The sequence below is a fragment of the Carassius auratus genome, chromosome 5, assembly GCF_003368295.1.
Source record: "Carassius auratus strain Wakin chromosome 5, ASM336829v1, whole genome shotgun sequence".
Taxonomy (NCBI): domain Eukaryota; kingdom Metazoa; phylum Chordata; class Actinopteri; order Cypriniformes; family Cyprinidae; genus Carassius; species Carassius auratus.
In genome coordinates, this window is record NC_039247.1 from 24,710,957 (window position 1) to 24,732,353 (window position 21,397).

At 38.7% G+C, this 21,397-nt stretch overlaps 1 protein-coding gene across 2 annotated transcripts; it reads right to left on the reverse strand.

Annotated features, from left to right (window-relative positions):
• Positions 1-687: 687 nt before the first annotated feature.
• Positions 688-21,003, reverse strand: raver1 (ribonucleoprotein, PTB-binding 1). 2 transcript variants are annotated; one of them, XM_026254350.1, is made up of 15 exons: positions 20,596-21,003; positions 19,059-19,125; positions 17,867-18,336; positions 7,001-7,192; positions 6,764-6,869; positions 6,584-6,678; positions 6,420-6,491; positions 5,984-6,059; positions 5,273-5,475; positions 4,982-5,066; positions 4,755-4,894; positions 4,588-4,659; positions 4,374-4,496; positions 2,726-2,791; positions 688-2,588 (listed from the first exon to the last, which is right to left on the reverse strand). In XM_026254350.1, the coding sequence occupies exons 1-15, from the start codon at positions 20,917-20,919 to the stop codon at positions 2,442-2,444; spliced, it is 2,238 nt and encodes a 745-aa protein (XP_026110135.1). In that variant the 5' UTR covers positions 20,920-21,003; the 3' UTR covers positions 688-2,441. The 2 variants fall into 2 exon arrangements, with proteins under 2 accessions (XP_026110135.1, XP_026110134.1); XM_026254349.1 differs by lacking the exon at positions 6,420-6,491 and having other exon boundaries at positions 20,596-20,999.
• Between the last annotated feature and the right edge of the window lie 394 nt (positions 21,004-21,397).

Here is a 21,397-nt window from a genome sequence, read left to right on the forward strand (position 1 = left end):
GTTACAGGATTAGTTTTGAGTTGATAAAACCAAACTTCTCCAATCCGGCTTTGTTGGTACCATGATGCTGTTCATCAACTTTCTTTGTCAACTCACTGCCACGGAAGATAATAAACCATTGAATAAAATATTTTTATTTTCTTAGCACACAAAAAGTATCCTCGTAGCTTGAATTTATTTGAACAGTGTCCTCAATACCTTTCTTTTTCATAGCAGTTCTGTTGCGGTCTACACAGGTTCAGAAAACTCTTTGATTTCATCAAAATATCAACATGAGTGCGAGTAATTAACGAAATAATTTTCAATTTTGAGCATACTATCCCTTTGAGTTACGCGACTTAAGATTGCATCTTGAATTTTCTAAAGAAATTAAGCTCATTTAGCTAGTTTAAACTATCCATTAGAACAAAAAAACTCTACTGCACAATCCCCCCCCACCAGTTCTAAGCTTGTGACAGACACTTTCTAGTTAAAAATAAATGAAAAGCCTTAATAAAATTTTAATTTCTAAGCGGACACTTCACTTTTAATGTAGCAATTTCATGCATTTGATGCATTTTCTGCATAGTGTCTAATGGGGTTATGGATATTAATATAACTCTTCGTCTCTTCCCTTTGAGTTAACCATTAAATCCATTCTGTATAGTTGATATGCATGTTTGACTGACCACACAGACATCATGAAGGTGAACTTAAATAACATTTACTTGTTCAAATGCCACAAAAACAGAGCAGAAGAGCTGTACAGAAGAAGAGTGATTTGGTGAGGAGGTCATTTACCACATCTGAAGGTTTAGTTCATTTCACACAGCAGCAGCAGCTCCGCTTACCACGTATCGCACATGAAAAATCATTTACAAGATACTGCACGCTGTAATTTCACTCAGATGGGATACAAAATATAGAGCAGCAATTTTGATACCATTACAGACTAGAAGAAATACAAGAACACGAGTTCAAGACTCCAGAGAAGCAATGTAATCAAACTCAAGCATGTACACCGCAAATAAACAAAACTTTAAATGTAGTCGAGGCTCACAGTGTGATGAGATTACAGTAAACACTGCCGTTTTAAGGCTCCATCGTAAGCCACGGTACAAGTCAGAGGTAATGCGTTATCACAAATCAAATGTCAACCAGATTAATAGAAATCGCACACAGACCAAGTACTCAATCATACGTAAATCACATTCCAGTCTGCAGAAGCTTTCCCCCCTTGGGGGGGCGCAGCAGTTCAAACCAGAGGGGAAAAGGTAGTCACAATTACAACGGTAAAAGTAAATGCCGCACTAAGGCACAGGTTCGGCCTGCTTCAGACTATTGGCTCGCTTTTTGTTTGTTTAAAAAATAAAATAAAGATATGGAGCAGTGCCAACTGAAAAGCTACCTGGCTCCCTCTGCTGGTCTACAGAGGAAAGGCACCATACAGAAGACATGGAGCAAATGAGTATGTGTGTGTGGAAACACTGAAGCAACAGCAGGCACACTGTGCTTTGAGCAGTACTCAGAGTCTGGTGAGAGGAGAACGGCAGCCCATACTCCGTCTCCAACCAGCTGGGCCTTCACAACATGACGGCAGAGACTCGAACACTTTGCAACAGCAAAACTGTGCAGGCTGAACGAGGTCAAAGAGAGGTGTGAATGCAGGCAGAAAACAGGAACGAGCGTGAACGAGACTGGTGAGGAAAGGACAGATTCCGGAGGATGAATATACATGATCCATATCCTCCAAGTGCAACGCACAGAAAACTATGACTCTGTAAAAATGGGAGGCAAAGATGGGAATTAGTGCAACACAAATAGGTGGTGGTGGGGATACAACTATTTTGAGCTAAATCTAACACGAACCGAGCATCAGAGCTCCCCATAAAGACACAGACAGGTGACTCACTGAAGAAAACAGACAGCTACTGTAGCCGTGGCACAGATACATGATTTTCAAGCATGTTAGGCTTGGCACTTGTACGTGAGAGAAAGTATTTGCAGTTGAGGAGCCTTTTTCAGAAAACTGAACAACTATACACACACACACACACACACACAAACAAGACTAACAATAGAAAAAGGCTATTGTTCCGTTTAAATGACTGAAATTAAAATAAGACAAAAAAATAGGACTATTTAAATGAACTTGACAGGAAAAACCCTTTTCTTTCATTTTGGTGTCTGTTGCATCTTTAGGTTTAGAAAAATAAAACAATTAAAACAAATTAAAAAAAAAGGCAAAAAAATAAAAAATAAAACAATATTTACAGACACACTGAAATTATATACACACACACACACACACAAACTTCAGCAATCATCCTTCAGCTTCAGGGTCCTTTCACCAGTGTGAACTCGACGATGGTTCATTGCTCTTTCACGCTCACTTAAAGATGGTATTTAAGCAGCGATCCTTTTAGAGAGCTGGTGGTTCAGAGGAAGCCGTTGAGTGCCGGTCAAAAGAAGCGCTTGCGTTTCAGGTAGGAGTCGGCGTAGTGCCCCCCGAGACCCTGAGAGTGCTGACCTACATAGCCACCCTCTGGACTGGGCTCTGGAGACGGGATGAGACGGGAGAACAGACGCTTCTGCCCACCGACCGGAGTCTAAACATGGACAGAAAAATCTAAATCAATCGAAGAGCCACGCTAAGAATAACTGTTAAAAGGTTCCTGGCACACTTATAAGATAATTGACAAGTAGCAAATATAGATGTTAGACATCAGGGCTGAAGATGATCTACCTTCACACCAGCACCAGGTGCAGCAGAAAACAGGCTGGAATGAGTCACTGGAGGCATTCCAACAGCCTGAAGAAACACAAAAGCACTTTTTAAACTCTCTGGGATGGGTTACATATGTTCCACACATCTATGCAAATAAAGAAATTGTAATAAAGATGGATATTATGTGACGTGTGGTGGTGAGGATAAGGTTTCAGAGCTTTCAAAATGGGTCCTGATGAGTGATTCTTGGGCTCAGGGCCAATTCTGTGATCAAACAAGTGTTGAGCCGCACAGCCACTCTAGCCGCTTTAAATATGCCTGTCCATCTCAATGAAAGGATTTTTAATAATACATTGTGTCTGAATTTATTGCAATGAATTTCGCAATACATTCACTAATATAGGGTTATATCAAAGCCAGATCAAAAAGGCATTAAGACACCCATTAAATCGTTTTGGATAGAGATGCACATAAACATTAAAGTTCATACTAAATTTAGAGGTGTGAATCTCTTGGCACTTCATGATTCAATTATGATTCAGAGGGCTGGTATGCGAATGATAAAAACAATTTTTGATGCAACTTGAGGCATTTCTGTTTTCTATAAAGGATCTCTGCATATATTTTCCCCCTCCATGTGCGAGTTATGTTTTTCATTACATTATGCTTTCAAAGTATCTGTAATGATCCATAGTGAATTTACATTTCTTTAATAAAACAAATGGAAGTTATATTTAAGGGTTGGAAAGCTTCACCTTACAATAGCAGTCTTAGTTTACCTACTTTATATAAAAATATAATAAATGCACAAATTTAATATTCAAAGTAAGCTACTTTAATTACAAAATCAATTTAAAAAGTTGTAAGTTAAGAATTCAACTAACTAAATGAACAAGCAAATATAAAAAAGGTGAAAAAAAAAAAAAAAAAAAAAAAAAAGTACAATCGATAAACAAAAAGTACTTCTCTGTATCTGTGAGTGCCTTAAGTATCTGAAAGTTTCCAGACAGGTGAACTTCTGGATTTTTCTCAGCATTAATGCTTTTTGATTATTACTGACATTGCAGCATAGAGGTGCCACAGTCTTTCACACTAATGCACAGATCCATTTCAACATATCAGATCTTCATAACATAACTGCCCAAGTTTATTACATATCATAAAAGCATTTGGAGATTCAGTTGCATTTAACCGCTCACAGTTACTCACGGCTGAATACTGTGAGGGCTTTTTGGAACAAAGATGCACAATGTGTAAGTGAGCGTTTGAAAGCAGCCATCGATCAGTATGTGAGCGTCGTGTATCCAACATCTACTGCTCTCGAAACAGCATAAACGATGACTTTGTAGAGCATACACTGAAAGGATGAAACTTCTATACACTGATCATATTGTTTGTGTTTTTATGTAATTGGCAGAGAATATACGGTTTTCCTTTACCCTTCAAATTGTGCAAATTGAAATAACGCCCCAAGTAAACCAGTAATTCTTAAAAAAAAAAAAAAAAAGTTTTTGAAATTAAAATGCAGCTTGAGTGCCAATGCACACGTGAAAACAACAACAAAAAACTTGGTTCAGAATGGATTCTGAAATTTCAGATTCGTTGAGGGAATTTAAACGATGTCGTAGTGCTTTAGCCGCAACAAAGAATGGTTTGTTTTGATTACCTTATTAAGCTGGGTGGAGGGGATGTTGGTATGGGGTCCAAAGCTGAAATAAGATGACTGAGGGGGGCTGGGTGGATAGCTGAAAGGAGACCCTGCATCACTGAAGCCGGTTTGCCTGGAGTGCTTGAGACAGAGACAATTACGATTTCACACGTGTCCAATCTTGGAACAGAAGTCTTCTGGTGGTGTAAATGGAGGAGGGTGGAAACTGTACCTGCAAACCGTAGCTGGGAAGTGCTGCATTTTCCAGAACCTCCTGCTGCTCATACAAATGAGACAAGGGGTCCTATGGATTGAGTGAAAAAGAGACAACATCCAGTCAGAAAAGGTGAGAGAGGCAGTCACACATTTAGCAAAGCTGCTCTTAACACATGAACCGACCTGGTGCAGAGAAAACTCTGATGTGCAAGACTCCTGGAAGCGCAGGCTGTAGTTCGAGTGGATGCCGTGGTTTGCACGTTGGTTAGCGGTGTTGCCAAGTGCCGTTCTCTTCCTGTAGGGGTGAGCCCTTGTGCTGGCACCTAAATAAACGTCATGCTTTAGGAAATGCAACAAGATAAAGAAAAAAAATAAATAAAAGCTGTGCAAGACATCGCGGGTGGACTGACCTGAAGATGGGAATATGCTAGGAGCACTGAGAAAAGGGTTCTGGGATGCACCAACTTCTTTGGGAGGCTCGCCTAATATAGATGCCTTCAGGAAAAAGAGAGGGTCTGAATATACGAACCCGCTTTAGACACAATTTGGCAACACAATGAAGACTAACAGAACAGCTCATTCCAGGCTAAAAGCAAATTGCAGCAATTTCAAAGCTTTCCTATGAAAGATCATGGCAGTAAATGTAGGCTGTGAGACAATAAAAGTGCATAAACAGGAGCATCCATTAGCATCCATCTCACCCCCGGCAGAGTCGGACCATCTGATCCTAACATCCCACTCAGGAGGGGCAGATTCAGTCCCTGCAGTGCAGGAGGGGCTGCTGGGGGAAGGCCGATCGGTGTGGCTGGGGTCTCGTTCTCTCTCCCAAGAGGTCGGCTGAGGGATGGTTGTTTGACGGGGCCGAGAGTCTCATTATGCAAGCCCAGTGTCGAAGCAATAGTGCCTGAATGAAATTAAATTTAGAACTGCACATTAAAATTCAAAGCCAGAGAATCTCTGTTAGTTTTCCCAGCTAAATATGACCTCCACTGGTAGGTCAAATATTAATACCACTTTTTGGAATTAAGTTGAGTTGCTGTCTATGGGAGGGTCAGAAAGCTTTTGGATTTTGTCAAAAAAATAAAATAAATAATAATAAAAACACACACACATATATATATATATAAAAAAAGTTGTTCCTAAGATGAAAAAAAGGTCTAATGGGTTTGGAATAACATGAGGGAGAGTAATTATTGAGTCACAATTGCAACCAATCAGGGTCATTGTCGCTAACTAAAGCTTATTTTATTTCCAAATCAAAGTGTATAGAAGTACTAAACTAAAACAAACTATATAAAAATGTAAAAAAAAAAAAAAACGATTACCAAACAAAACTCCCAAACTTAGACAATTCTTAAACGCAGTGTCCCATTCCCATAATTGTGGGACAAAACATTACAAACATGTGGTACCTTGAGGTATCTCTCCCAACATGTTCATGCCTTGAAGAGGAAGAGCAGCCAGAGGATTTTCACTCAGCAGTCCAGCCTGTGGAATGGCAGAACTGCATTAGTTTAACATTATAAAATAATAAAAAAAAAAAAAAAAACACCACAAATAATCCTTCAGAAAGACACTCGTCAATTACAACCAAATTAAAGAGGGATGTAAACTGCACACCAAGGAAAAAGACATTTGATGAACATTCCGGCCGATACTTGAGCAGAAGTAGGCTAATGGCGTTTTTACTAAATAATTACTTAAGCTCAAACCATTGGTCTGTAGTGGAAGAATAATTTAACAGCTAGTACTTTCCCAGAAGACACTTGAAACTAATTTGGTAAAATATCATTGAAAAGAAAAGAAAAGCACACAAGCACCTCACACCCACACAGAGGAACCACTCACACAAGGGAGAAGACTGTACTCTTTATTGTGCAGAATATGTGCCCAAAGAAGAGGATTCCCTAAAAGAGCTTGCTGGGAGGGGAGAAGAAGAGAGTGAGGGCTAAAACACATGCTGCTGGGACAGTGGCAGGAGATGAGGGGTGGAGGGGATGGAGGAACGGTACCTGTTGGACTTGGTTCTGGAGCAGCAGCTGCATGAGGGCAGCAGAGAGGGCAGGGTTACCCAACAGAGGTACAGCAGGCGCAGCTCCCAGCAGGCCTGCATATTGAGAGAAGAGTGAAAAATAAACTACCTGGATAAAAAAAAAAAAAAAAGCCTACAGAAGAAAAACGAGCAGACGCACCTTGTTTATGCTGCAGCAGCATCTTCAGTGCAGCAGGGTTACTGAGGCCAGTAAGGATCTGCATGGCATTGGGTTCAGGAAGGAGACCTTTCCCTCGGTTCAATGCCTGTACAAAAATTTTAAAGCCACAATCACTTTCACATTTGCTTTTTTATTGTAGGATCTACTAAGACATTGCAAAATGTAGGTTAAGGAAATCTGAGAAAGTTTCTCAAATAATGGAGGTTGGGGGTCTACCATGGTCTGGGCGGCGATGAGGGCAGCCAGCATGCTTCTTCCTGGTGGTCCTGGAGCACAGAAGGACACACGTATGTGAGTGCCACCTAGAGCTCTGCCATCAGTCAGCCGCTGCACATCCTCAGCCATCTCAGGAGTGGAGAACTCCAGCACTGCAAACCGCCGAAAATTACCATCTTGACCCTGAGCAAGCTGTAAAACAAATAAAAAGTGGGAAAAAGATATTTATCAGTATCAAGTCAGTCATGGAATTCCAACAAGGCTGTTCCCATGAAGCAACAGACTTGAAATAAATGCTCCCTTCCTTAAAAAAAAAAAAAAAAAGTGATTTACTCACCCTCATGTAGTTCCAAACATGCATGACTTAAATTTCTCTGTGGAACAAATATTTTGATGCATTTTTCATCCATATATTGGAACCAAAACTGCTTGGTTACCAACCAACATTCTTAATATCAAAATGTATTTATGTTCCACAGAAGCAAGTCATACAGGTTTAGAATTACATGGAAGGCAAATAAGTGACAAATTCTGGGGAAATGACCATTTCAATGTCACATTAAACCGATGTGATCAGGCTGCTGATATGAATAGATTTTTCTCAGACGTTTACTGAGAAATTTTACTGAGCATAAACTTCCAAAACGGAGGAGGGGAAACCACCTTGAAGCACCTTTTTTTTTTTTTTGCAATTTCACAAGAACCAAGTATATAAATACACCTTATATTCCAAAAAGGTTAAAACAAGCCCACTTTACAAGGTACAAACCAAAAACATTTTCACATTCATCTCATTTAATATCATCTAGCTCTCTCTCTGGTGCAAATCAAAGATTCTCCTCAGAAATACAAATACAATCAGTAAGCTAATGGGAGAGCTCAGTTGTACCACCTCAAGTTGATGGGATAAAAGAAATCGAGAAAGTAAGGTAAAATGGAAAGGAGAAAAAAAAAAGCACCACCATGACAAGCACAGTACTTTGCTGAAATGCATTGTAACCACTGAGCCAAATCCAAAGCCCAGTTCTATGCTAATCTACACAAAACACATGCATACTAATACAAAGACAGACAACCTTTCCTGACAGAGCCATTAAGATGAATGCAGCTCCTGAGCTTCTCTGCTTTGGGTGGAATGGTGTTCAACAAGCAAACACAATGAGTCGCTAAGGCCTTGATTAGATGTTCTTAGAAAAAATTCATTAAACATTATTTGCCCATTTTACGCATGATTGGAGCCTCATCCACATGAGGCCAATTCAATACCTGCCTAAAACCTGAGGAGATTGAACTGGGAGCACAGCTGATTTAATGAGAATTAACTTCCAAAGCCTTTGTTAATTCCATAGCAATGGGGAACATGACGAAAAGTGTCATTCCCAACAATGCCCTGTGGAGTACGTGATCCACGTTTAAAATGAAAGGCAGCAGCTCTCTCGTTCCAGAATGACAGCACCTGGCCCAGTCAGGTGGTGATCACCATAGAAACCAATGCACTCCCTGCCATGGAGCGCTCAGCACTGCCTCGTGGAAAGCAGGTCAAAGGTGAAAGAGCTGAACATAAAATGGAACCATAAAAGGAAATTTAGCTTTTAGCATTGCAGCTTCTAAGGGCTCTACAAGATCCCAATCAAGGAATAAGTGTCTTGTGTAGATAAAGGATCTGTCATTTTTAAAACAAATGTGCATATTATATATAATTTTATTTTTTTGCTCATCTTGCTCAAATGGTCATTTTGCACTAGCTCTGCAACATGTCCAAGACTTCACGCATTACATAAACATGTTGAAAAAGTAATGTGTTGCCGTCTGTGTACTTTGGTTAAAAAAAAGGTAGGGTACTAGGGCTGAAACGATTAGTCCACAACAACAAAAAAAATAGTAGAGTAGTCATTTGATGTAAGAGCCTGCAATAACATGGGTTGACCAGTGTGGTGCTGTAGTGCAAGACTGTAATTCAGCTCTCCTGATGCAATTCAAGAGAAGACAGCGCTTCAGTTCAGACCAAATGGCGTTTGGATGAATATGTGATTACAGGTGCTGGTCATATGATTAGAATATCATCAAAAAGTTTATTTCTTTCACTAATTCCATTCAAAAAGTGAAACTTGTATATTATATTAATTCATTACACACAGACTGATACATTTCAAATTTCTCTCTTAATTTTGGTAACTGACAACTAATTAAAATCCCAAATATATATCTCAGAAAATGTGAATATTGTGAAAAGGTTTAATATTGAAGACCCATGATGCCAAACTCTAATCAGCTAATTAACTCAAAACACCTGCAAAGGCCTTTAAATGGTTTCAGTCTAGTTCTGTAGGCCACATAATCATGGGGAAGACTGCAGACTTGACAGTTGTCCAAAAGACGACCATTGACACCTTGCATAAGGAAGGAAAGACACAAAAGGTCATTGCAAAAGAGGCTGGCTGTTCACAGAGCTCTGTGTTCAAGCACATTAACAGAGAGGCGAAGGGAAGGAAAAGATGTGGTAGAGAAAAAAAAAGAAAAAAAAAAAGTGTACGAGCAATAGGGATAATCACACCCTGGAGAGGATTGGGAAACAAAACCCATTCAACAATGTGGGGGAGATTCACAAAGAGTGGACTGCAGCTGGAGTCGGTGCTTAAAGAACCACTACACTCAGACGTATACAAGACGTGGGTTTCAGCTGTCGCATTTGAGTCAAGCCACTCTCGAACAACAGACAGCGTCAGAAGCGTCTCGCTTCAAAAAGGATTGGACCGCTGCCGAGTGGTCCAAAGTTAGGTTCTCTGATGAAAGTAAATTTAGGATTTCCTTTGGATATCAGGGTCCCAGAGTCTGGAGGAAGAGAGGAGAGGCACACAATCCATGTTGCTTGAGGTCCAGTGTAAAGTTTCCACAATCAGTGATGGTTTGGGGTGCCATGTCATCTGCTCGTGTTGGTCCACTGTGTTTGAGGTCCAAGGTCAATGCAGCCGTATACAAGGTGGTTTTAGAGCACTTCATGCTTCCTGCTATTGACCAACTTTATGGAGATGCAGATTTCATTTTCCAACAGGACTTGGCACCTGCACACAGTGCCAAAGCCACCAGTACCTGGTTTAAGGACCATGGTATCCCTATTCTTAATTGGCCAGCAAACTCCACTCTTTGAATTGAATTAATGATATAAACTTTTTGATGATATTCTAATTATATGACCAGCACCTGTATATACACTGTACTGCATGCTTTCCTCTCAGTAATACAAACTCTGAAGTTCAGCAATCCTGTAAATAAAACACATTTATTTATATAAAAGTACAATGCAATTAGATCAAGCTAGATCAAGAAGCTTTACAATATTAAACATGAAAAATAAGAGTCAGCATTGCTTTCAGTTAGAATTAGAACTTAATTTTCTGTTATAAAGCAGCTCTCCAGTGTGGAGCTAGCTAATGATAAATCAATCATTTGTTCGTTATCTGGCTCGGCTCGGTGTTCATCTTCAGTTCTCTCTTCACAGCAGTTCAGTCAGTGTACTGTTTGAGTAAATTAATTACTCCGGGATATTGGTTTGTTTGAACTCAAAGGGAGTGTCAGCCACATAAAAAAAAATAGTTAACAGCTTAAAGCTGCGGTAGGTAACTTTTGACGCTCTAGCGGTTAATAAACAGAACTGCTTGCGTCTTGCGGAAGAACATCGTAGCCGGAACTACTTCTCTGTTTAGGTCTATGAAGAATCACAAAGGTACTGGGTTACTCCGCCGCGGTACCCCCGAAGCAATCCAAAATAGTCTGAATATAAACACTTATTGTAGGTGCACCCTAGTGATTCAGGACAAGCTAAAAACACGGTTTGGAAAATGGATTTATGGTGTACTCTCTTATTATATAAATTTTTCTACATTTTGAACACAAACAAAGTTACGGAGCTCTGATTGGCTGTTTTCTTACCGGGAGCGGTCTGTAACTGCAAATGGCAATAGGACCACTGGGAGGAGCCAGAGGAGCTTGATTTTTTTCACAGATTATCTGTCTCATATTCTACTGTCAGGACATAATGACAGGTTTAACAAATATGTAAAAACGCGGTTGGTTGGAAGAAGTGGACCAGAGCTGCGGTTCAGTTTAAATAGCGTGCGGTACACATGCAGTGTGAGCGCTAACACAGGAGCAGAGAACTACTGATACATGTAGCATGGTTACGTGAGCGTTTCTGGGTGGCAAACGCAATATTTATAAAGCAATGTGTTGTGAGAGGGTCTTCTGTATCACCGCATCCCAAACGATTCAAAATAAAGAATCTAAAAGTTAACAGAATGATGCACTCCACTGTGCTGAGCGAGAAGCTTCCTGTATCCCACATATTAAGTTGCGATTACGAGCTACCTGCATTAGAATTATTTGTCATTTAGGGAATAAAATGTTAGGCTTCTGTCAATTTTGAGATAAAATACAAACAATAAATGTTTTTTTTTTTTTACACTCTTTAATCTGCAGTGTGATATTCGCCTCCTTTTATGCGGCATGTGACTAAATTATATTTTCCGGTTTAATATTTGCAGCACGAAAATAACATTTGAATGTATGTTGAAAAAAAATAAATAAAAAAAGATAAAAAAATAAAACTGAACAGTTGAATACAAACGAGTTTCTGAAATTTGTGTTTAAAAAAATCATCAGTAAGCCTATTGCAGTTTTTCGTTTTAAATGTGAAGAATGACAGGTGCCACATACTTTTTAATTTATAAAATTTTTTGTTGGAGTACAGGTGTAATATATTCGATTTTACTTCATGCAATGTAACATGATTTCACTGTCGTAATTGTGACTTAATTCCTAAAATATTATGACGCTAATCTTTTTATTATAATTTTTTTTTTTGAGAAGGATAAACTGACAAAAATGCTCAACTCACGGTCTTGAGCTGGCCGCTGTGTAGGCTATTTAAAAAACAAAAAACTTGAATTTCTGACTGAGGAAAGCCATGAAAATCTTGGAGAACATGGGGGTGAGTAAATTTTCAGGAAGTTTTCATTCTGAAAGTGAACTTTAAATTGATGCCCATGAAAATAATGGTATAAGAGAATTGCAGTCTATTCAGCATATTTTACTGTCGTGTAGGGCTGGGCAATTCGGTTGTTAAGTGATGATGTAAGAAGCGCTGCTTCCGGGTCCAAGCCTCAACTCGCTTCACTTGAGAATACTACCTCAGCAGCCGTTTATGAGCACTGTTTATTCATATTAATCATTTAAGCTAAACACTTTCAAACTTACGGTATACACTACAGTCTCCGTGCTCACAGCGTCCCAAACACAAATAATTTTTATATTTATATTTTCATTGTCTGGCTATCTGGGACTTCAGTATGGAGTTAAAGGTTAAGATTATAATTTTTCGCTAGTATTCTATTAGCACATTTTGTTGTTTTCTTGTGGTAACTGATAGAGCGTTTGGACACAGGAGCGCTGCTACGTGACGTCAGACTTAACAAGCGAATATGAAAAAAAAAAAAAAAGGTTTTTAATCAGTCGATATTGATAATTATCACGATGAAATGTCAATTTTGTATTTTATTTTTTTTCCCAAGTTTAAAGGTAGATCCGGTTGTAGAAACCAGATAGTTACTTGTGGTTAAATCACTCTTTATGGTCAGAACATGACAAACACTTAATGTGTTTAAATTATTTACACTTTTCCAGTCATTTTAACTTTATATTCTGCATAGGCTACAGTTAGTATAAATGCACAAATGCTATAGAATACAGTTAGTATTTTCTGTGATTAAGCTATTACTCCTTTAATAAATGTCTACATAATAAAATTCTATATAAATTCCCATGTTTCTGACAGTACCGTGGTGTTTTAGTATTACTACAGTAAATGATAGTCGATTTATAGATTGAAAAGCCTTCACACTGTGTTTCTACCATTTGTCAGCAGCGTTTCCTCTGCCTTTAAACTAATTTATAATCAGTGAGTCATTGGTGTTACACTCATAGTGCTGTAGTGTTTGAGTGACCGAGTAAACTAATGTCGCGATGCTGTTCTTTCATTTATTGGTGGATCGCATCAGTTATCACATAGCGCTGCTGTCGAGTGGATAAACTGTCAATATGCCGTGGTTCAAATGAGTCATGCTCATTTTACCGAACTCTTCATATTTTATCCAGGAAAATTACTGCCCTACTATCGTGTAGTGGTGTATTTTTTTTATTATTATTTTAGTAAGAGTTAAGATGACAGGTTTGGGATAAGAAACCGTGAAAAGTCACAGTTTTGGAAAGGCATGAGGGTGTGTAATTGATTTTAATTTTTGAGTAAAGGATTCCATTTAACACAGGAAAAACAGATTAGGACGTTAACATTATTTTCCACTGATGACAACTGCGACTTTAAGACTCGATGGTGCTCAATCAGCCAGACTGTTTAAAATGTCAGTCATCCAGCAGATAAATGTCAGTAGAGCAACTGAAGTATAACAGCTTTTTATCAGCAACACCGCAGTAAGAGGATCAGAACAAGTGAAAATTTACAAGTTTGACTGGAATGAAGGGGCGGCAGTTGCTACTTTTAAAAAACGTCTAAAAAAAATTTTAAGTGAGGATTTCTAGCTTTTTGTGTGCCATTTTTATTATTTCATGGAAATAAACAATCACTTACAAAAATTATATTGCTCCTTTCCTCAACTGCTTCGTTCACGAAAGGCTGGAGATAGATCTTAGCTTTTTGGATCAGCAGTCACATTAGCTCAACATTTCTGCCAGTTTTTCATTAGCGGTATATACACAAGCACCCTAGATTTCATCATCATAATATTGCAGAAGGCAGATAATGTTCCACCAGATAATTAGGTAAATAAGCGTGACTGCGCATATAAAGAGACGAACACAATGGCTGCAAATTAAACTTCAAATTAAAACTGTAGCACTGGAGAAACAATCAAGTAGCATGTTGATTACCATATCTTGCCATCTGCCTCAGTGTACATACAGATCACATTAAGTCAAAATTGACCCCATTTACTTCCTTAATATCAATGTCTTATTGTAAACACTGTAATAAGAAAACTATGGCCCTTGTAATAATTTTCTGTAGACAGAAGAGACCATTCCAAAATAAATTAAAATTATATTTATCTGGCAAAGAATAAATCAACCCCACCCTTTATAATTTCCCATTAAAAATTCTTTCACTTTAAATTAAATCACATTAATGAAATTGTGAATGTGGTTTCAGAATTATTTTAAACCATAATTTAACGTTTAAACAAACTAATATTTTCTTCCTTGTTGTGAATTTTATTTTATGAAACAGCTTCTAAAATGAGGTGGTGGTGGGGGGGGGGTTCCACTGGTAATTGATTGACTCTCTTGCCATTGCTGTGATCGGAGTCAGTGTTCGAAACATTAAAGCTCTTGGTGGGACCCCTTGTTTAAATCAAATATCCATATTTCTGTCTTATTGACAGAAAACCTAATAAATGTCTGTCCGTTGGTTCAAAGATAAATGCTTCAATATTAGTAAATTATGTGTACCAAACATTAAGCAAATAAGAACTACTTTTCTTGGCCATAGCCAGAGCGTGAACCAACTCCATGGTAAGGCTAAAAGTTTCTACTTTACGGTCAATTATTAACTTGCGTAATAAACCCTTCTTTTTAGGAAAGTACCAGAAATTGAACAGGTCATGAAATATTTTAATATGACTGAATTTGTATTTAACGTGATCACAATCTAATGAAAACATTGTAAGTTAATGCTTTAATTTCCACATTTTAACAGCTAATAAATTTAAGTTTAGGCTCTCTTGAAAAAACTCCTGTCATAATCACTGAAGCGGCCTACACTATGCTGAATTAATCTTTTACATTATGTACATCTGCACTTTGTTATAAGAAAATTCGCAAGTGCAGAATTAATTCTGAGTGCACACACTTAAACTCTGCCATTTCAGTGATGACTTATCTGAACTCCTCTGATTGGCCATTGCATTCATAAGGTCAACTGAGTCATGTCTGATTAGTTATAATGCAAAACGCTGTAAAAATGTATAAAATACATGAGATCGACATTAACTAAATTCTTGTTTCTAGTAATCATTTTCACTAATTCCATGTTTCCACCATTTTAAATCACAGTGACCTCAATAACATACTGAAGAGACATTACATTAGGGGCTATTAATAAGGAAGGTCTACAAGAGTCAAGTAAAAAAAAAAAAAAAAGGCCATCATGTGTAAAGGCCCATTCACACCAAGAATAATAACAATAACATTCTAAAAATTGGTTTAAAAATTTAAGAGAATAGCAGAGTTCACACAATGATTACACAATATTAGGGCTGCAACTAACGATTATTTTGATAATTTGAATACCCTTCTCCACTCATTCAACAAAGAGGAACGACTGAGGCCGGCGACACACTGGATGCGTGGCGCAAGTGTCTCAGCCGCGTGGCGTGTCGGTTTTTAATTCGGCTCCCATGTTAACAGGTTAGAGCATACAGACCGCCTGTGTGAAACGCACGTCTCAGGCGCGGCTCGAGCCGCGCGGCAAACGCGTGCATGCTAGAAATAGAACCGACGCCTATTTTTACCGCGACATGCACGCGTATTGGAAGCGCTTCCAGGCAAAATATAATAGGAAAATGTGTTTTGTCATTTTGTACACAAATACATATGAATTCATGATATTTTGATATTTGAAAGTCTATAGGTTGACATAAATTCAGATATAAATGTAATTTAAAAAATAAATAAATTATCGATTTTCAAATATTGCACCTGTCAAACAATCTATTTCGCCGTCAATACTTTTGACAGTGTCCTTTATCAGTAGGCGCAAGTGTGTAAAAAAAAAAGTTGATATTGTTGTCATGCAGACAAGAGCCTGGTCTTTCAACGGTCTCCCTCTACAGCAGCAGCGCGCCAGCGCCGCGTCAGGCATGCTTCTGGTGTGTAAAGACACAGAATCCACCACGTTTCTGGGACGCTTCAGACACGCGGCGCTCACGCCACGCAGCCAGTGTGTCACCGGCCTAATGTTGTCAGTGAGCAGTCAAGCGGAGCTATATGACAAAAGTTCATATTTCTACAGAGACAGGAATAAAAAGGACCTCTATATATAAAACATTAATAGATAAAATAAAGGCCAAAGATAAGAAATGTTTCATTTTACCCCAAACAAATTATATTGTATCTTGAACCACTAAAGAGACAGAGCCAGCGGCAAATGTCAGAAGATCTAGCCGAGGTGAGGCTGCTCTCGGCGGATACATGATGACGGAGCTCCCGCTGATCCCATTGAGCTCATCTCAGAGATCGGCGAAACATTTTTTTTAAATGGACGCAGTCATAATAAATAAACCGCATATTTGAGTTTAAAACAACTACATTCTCGCCTGAAATACTTTTAAAACTACATTTCATGACACAATAACTGTAATATTTTGAAAATTATCCCAATAAAAATGGCGGTTGAAAATGCTGCGTGAACTCAGCTGGCAGAAGCCCCTCAATGACTCCAATTCGCGTCTGTTGTGAAGTTAATTTCACCCGCGAATGATCTCAAAATGGTCAAGCAGCAAACTAGACGCGGTAGAAGCGAATTTGACGCTCAATTCTCGTTTGGTGTGAACACAGCATTAGGGGCTGTTTACATATCGTGCCTAAAAACGCGTGGAAAGCGCTGGGCACGCCGCATTCTCCTTTCCAAAGTGCTCTGGCAGTTGCGCCCCTGATGCGTCTGCCTTTGTAAGCAACCATGACGTGCTCTCTCCATGAAGATGCGGAAATTTCGGCAAAGGATAAATGAATTTGCAGCTCTAAAAATTGCACCCGGGGTGCTCTTGCGGCTCTCTGAAAAGTTTAGATATTTTTTTTTTTTTAACTACGCGTCGCGACCGCACTACTTCCATTATGAGCGCGCATACATTGGAAATAACGAACTTGAGCGCGGAAAAGACGTGATATGTGAACGCCCCCTTAAACAGTTCAGTAGTGCAGTTTACAGGTTACTCTTTTTTGAAGGCTTAAAGTAAAGTGCTCCCACATCCTGCTGAATGCTGCAGAGACGCTGTTTGGGAAGCACGTGACATAAAACGAGGCCAGCTATTGGCTATTCACTACTTCTCCTGCTGTACCGGCTAATATGCACGAAATATATATATACACACACACACAACAAAGTAGGATAAGTCTTTTTATCCGGTAAGAGAAAATGCGCATGAACTACGACGTAAACACCGAATAAATTACAGAATGCGCATCCAAAAATTAATGTTTTGTTTTTATTCCACTAAGGCTACGTCCAAACGAAGCCAGAGCTTTCCCTATCTGATCTTTTTTTCCCCTCGTCTCAAAAAATATCCGTGTCCACACAAAACGATGTAGTATACATGCCAGACCAGCATGTGGCGCTGTAATTCTGCCACAGATAAACCAAAACACGGTTTAAAAAAAATATTGGTTTCCCTCTATCAAAACGCCGGATCTGTGTGGATGAAACACCAATACGATACAAAATGTATGCGTATACAACGAAACACATCTCCGTCTGGACGTTAGAGAGGAGACAGATTACACTAGATTCACTATTTAGATGCTCTCAAAATGTGCATGCTGAGGAAATCTACTGGTTGAGGTTGTGTAATTTCAACAAGTGCAACAAAAACATACCTTTATCGTTCACTGGAGTGGACAAATAGTTATTGTATTTGTATTTATCGCTCTTGGTGGGAACGGGCCTTAAAAGATGTGAGCCACTGGGCAAACACGCCCATTTAACGCACATTTAAACAGAAAAACAGTGAAAAAACACATTCTGCATGAACAAACCCTTACTTCCACACTTGACTCAGGTCAGGTAGGTCAAGCACTCGTACGAACCTGGCAGAAGATGGGAGTGTGTGTGTCAGTCAGCACACTGCAGAGATCCTGAGAGGTGAGGATGTTTTGAGGTAGTCGGTCCACACAGAGGCAGCACGAGTGCAGCATGGGAAACGTGAGAGAGCCAACCTCTGTCCAGTGTACATACAGCATTCGTGACCCAAGCTGCTTCCCCAGCAGTTCGGACTTCGCCCTGGCTGCAGAGTCCTTCTTCATGTACTCCACAAAGCCATAGCCCTTTGAGTGGCCTGTTGTGGCACTGTGCACCAGGAAGCAGCGCTCAATGTTTCCAAAGGGGCGGACGAGCTCCTCAAACTGTTGCTGGGTGAAAGCCCTGGGAAGGTTGGCGATGCATAGCAGAGCGTCCGTCGGCTGCAGCTGCACAGAGATCTCACGCTCACGGAGAACAAATTGGTGAAACTCCTTTATCGCAAACTGAGCCTGCTCACCGTTCAGTAGAGTCACAAAGGCTTGAATAGGAAAAAAACAGAATTAGTAAAAACTCCCAGGCATAAAGAAGAAAAACTAATGATATATTACTAATCAAAAAGAAAATGTAAAATAAGTCACCAAGGCTGCATTTACTTGATCAAAAATAAAATGTAAAAACAAAAAGCTTTTGACATATTGCTACAGTTTAAAATAAATTTTCTCTATCGTAATGCATCTTAAAATATTCCTGTAATGCAAAGTTTAATTTTCAGCATCATTACTCCAGTCCAGACACTTCGGAAATCATTCCAATATGCTGATTTGATGCTCAGCCATTTATAAATCAACGTTAAAAACAGCTGTGCTGCCTAATATTTTTGCAGATATGGAGATACCTTATTTAAAATAAAAGTTCAAAACAACATTTATAAAATCTTTTATAAAAATCTCTTGTAACATTCAAAATATTCTGACTGTCAGTGGATCAATTTTAATCCTCTTCGCGGACTTAAAAAAAGACGATCCTTTCATTAAAAAAAAAAGCCAAATTAAAAACAAAAATAAATAAGTAACAAGAAATGAATCCAACACCTAAAGACTACAATAATAATAAAAATATGAGTGATGCTAAATAAAGACTTAATTTTCTCAGAGAACTATATAAAATGTTGCCAATGTGTCGATTTAAAAAAAAAAAAAAAAAAAAAAAGTGATTACAACAAATATCCATTCATGTGTTAATATGATGATTCATACACACCTGTCCCTTTGTATTTGTCCACAAAGCAGTACTTCAAATCATAGTTACTTAACAGCTCATGCACCTCCTAAAGAGAAAAATAAAATTCATCATTCAGGAAGACTTTCATTAATTAACCATAATGATTCTATACTTCATTTTACATTAAAAAAAGAAAAAAAAGAAAAAAGTAAATCTAATAGATTCAACACAACTTGAATGGCTCAGCTATCATTTTCTTGTCATATTGGCACCCTCTATTCTCAAATCTCTCATTTCAGAGTGTCACAAATAAATTGATATTTCAGTGGTTATGATTGAGGGATTCATAAATTACTTTTGACAGCAATGGGGGGGGGGGGGTACTTTTGCTTTCAGGCCTCCTACGTGATACCATAATATGAACCAGCACTTTCTTTCAGTGTTAGTGAAAGCAAAACGTTTTGTTTCAGCGCCTTCTATCCTTTGTCATCCTCATTGCTCCCATTCCCAATCTGGAACAATACTAGAGTCACTCAAACACCCACAATCACACCTGTTTTCTCCATGAATCAAGCATTTTCCTAAGAGAACCACATCAACAAACAAAAAGAACCAACCGTCCCATATTAACATTGCTCGTTCCCATAATATAACAGTTTGAGAACTTGGTTGACAACAACAAAAAGTCATAATGAATAGCTGAAGTTTGAACAACAGATCACTTTAGTACATGGTTGAGAAAATCTGTAACTTTTTTTTAATGGCATGTCAGCGTCTTTGGCCATTTTCACAATGAAAACTATATGTAAGCTGCTGATTTACAATAGAAAATAGAGGCATTTAAGACCAGTTTTTAACTTTCCATGAGTATCAACAATAAAATTCTAGAAGAAACAATTCAATGCAATAAAACCGTTGGGATAGTGAAAAAAAAAAAAAAATGAACAAAATTTAGCAATAGTGATCAAATGTACTATTTGAATGGTAACTCACAAATAAGCATTAGTGAAATTAAATATACTAGTCACAACGGGATTACTTAGTATAGAGTGGGAAAAAATTGAATAGTAACTTGTTTTACAAAATAACTGTCAAAACGGACTCTGGTCAGCAGGTAACTTTAGCCAAATAACATTCGTGACCAACGTTAATTGGAAATGGGAAACATTTTCAGAGTGAAGAGGATTTCGATAATTGCGATAATTCAAAATAACGTTAGTTAAATGAAGCAGCGAATATATAACACGAAGCTGTAAATTCACAATCTGTGACTGGGCACATTTTCAGGATAAGCATCCGGGGATTCAGCTCGATTAAATGAACGGTCAAACGGCCCGAATCAGTTAACAACAAATAACGTAACGTTACACATCTCGCATCAGAATCGGTTCAGTGTGATCAAAACATCTCTACGACCGTTGAGCATTCGCCTTTTGATCGTCACACCAGATTCAATTATCGACACCAATGTTAACCCAGTCTGTTAACTACGGAGTCAGCGATAACTGAAATTTGTAAGTGGAAGTTTGACTCAATCTGTGTTTGGGCATCACTTGTTTGAAGTAATGTTACAAACCTGATTGCTGATATCGGCGGGGAGGTTCTTGATAATTATTTTTCGCCGATTATAAAACTCTCTTCTCGTTCTTTCCAAACGACTAGCAATCTCTTCTGGACCGAGGGCCGTCGGTTCATCATCGAGTCGTCGCGGACAGTCGCTGGCCGTCGATGAACCCTCATCGCCGGTGTGCGCATCAACGTGTTTGCCCGTTTCAAAACCCCAGTTTTCGGGTTCGGCTGCTTGGTCGTAACTTTTAAATTGTGGATTCGGGGCAGAGTTGGCAGCAGTGAAGGACTTCTCGTCTCTGGCAGCTGAGCTAACGGACACCGCGGCCGCCATGTCTCCGTGTGGAAGTTTGTGTGCTCACTCGGTCGTTTGCTTTTGGCCAGTTTAAACAATACACACATGCGAGAAACTCGCCCGCTGATTGGTCGAGGGGAAATGCATTTTTCTTTCAGACTTGAGGGGCGGGGCTAACGAGTCAAGCTCAAATTTGAACACAAAGCAGGTGGGTTGCCAGATACTATTAAAATGTTAAATATTTACAAAATAATAACTTTGTCCTTGCTCTTTTTTATGGCATTCGTTTCCGTTTTTTTTTTTTTTTTGCTTTTTTGTTTGATTGATTTCATATTAGAAAGAAAGAGAAAAATACCTGATATCATGTTGTTCAGTGTACAGTTAGCAAGATATCACTTTGTGCCAACCATACAGTTTACAATATTGACGTCCTTGCTATGAGTTTGTTTAATATTAATACCCCGATGTTTATAGCTAGTTATTTTTACAGTTCTCTAGTTTTAAAGGCGTAAAAATG

Bases quoted from the DNA above. Each gene is read 5' to 3' on its own strand.
- raver1 (XM_026254350.1), bottom strand. From the start codon at position 20,919: ATGGCGGCCGCGGTGTCCGTTAGCTCAGCTGCCAGAGACGAGAAGTCC. The intron at 19,126-20,595 runs GTTTGTAACATT...TTTTCTCTTTAG, and splicing joins CCGCCGATATCAGCAATCAG to GAGGTGCATGAGCTGTTAAG. The intron at 4,895-4,981 runs GTCAGTCCACCC...ACGTTTATTTAG, and splicing joins TAGCATATTCCCATCTTCAG to GTGCCAGCACAAGGGCTCAC.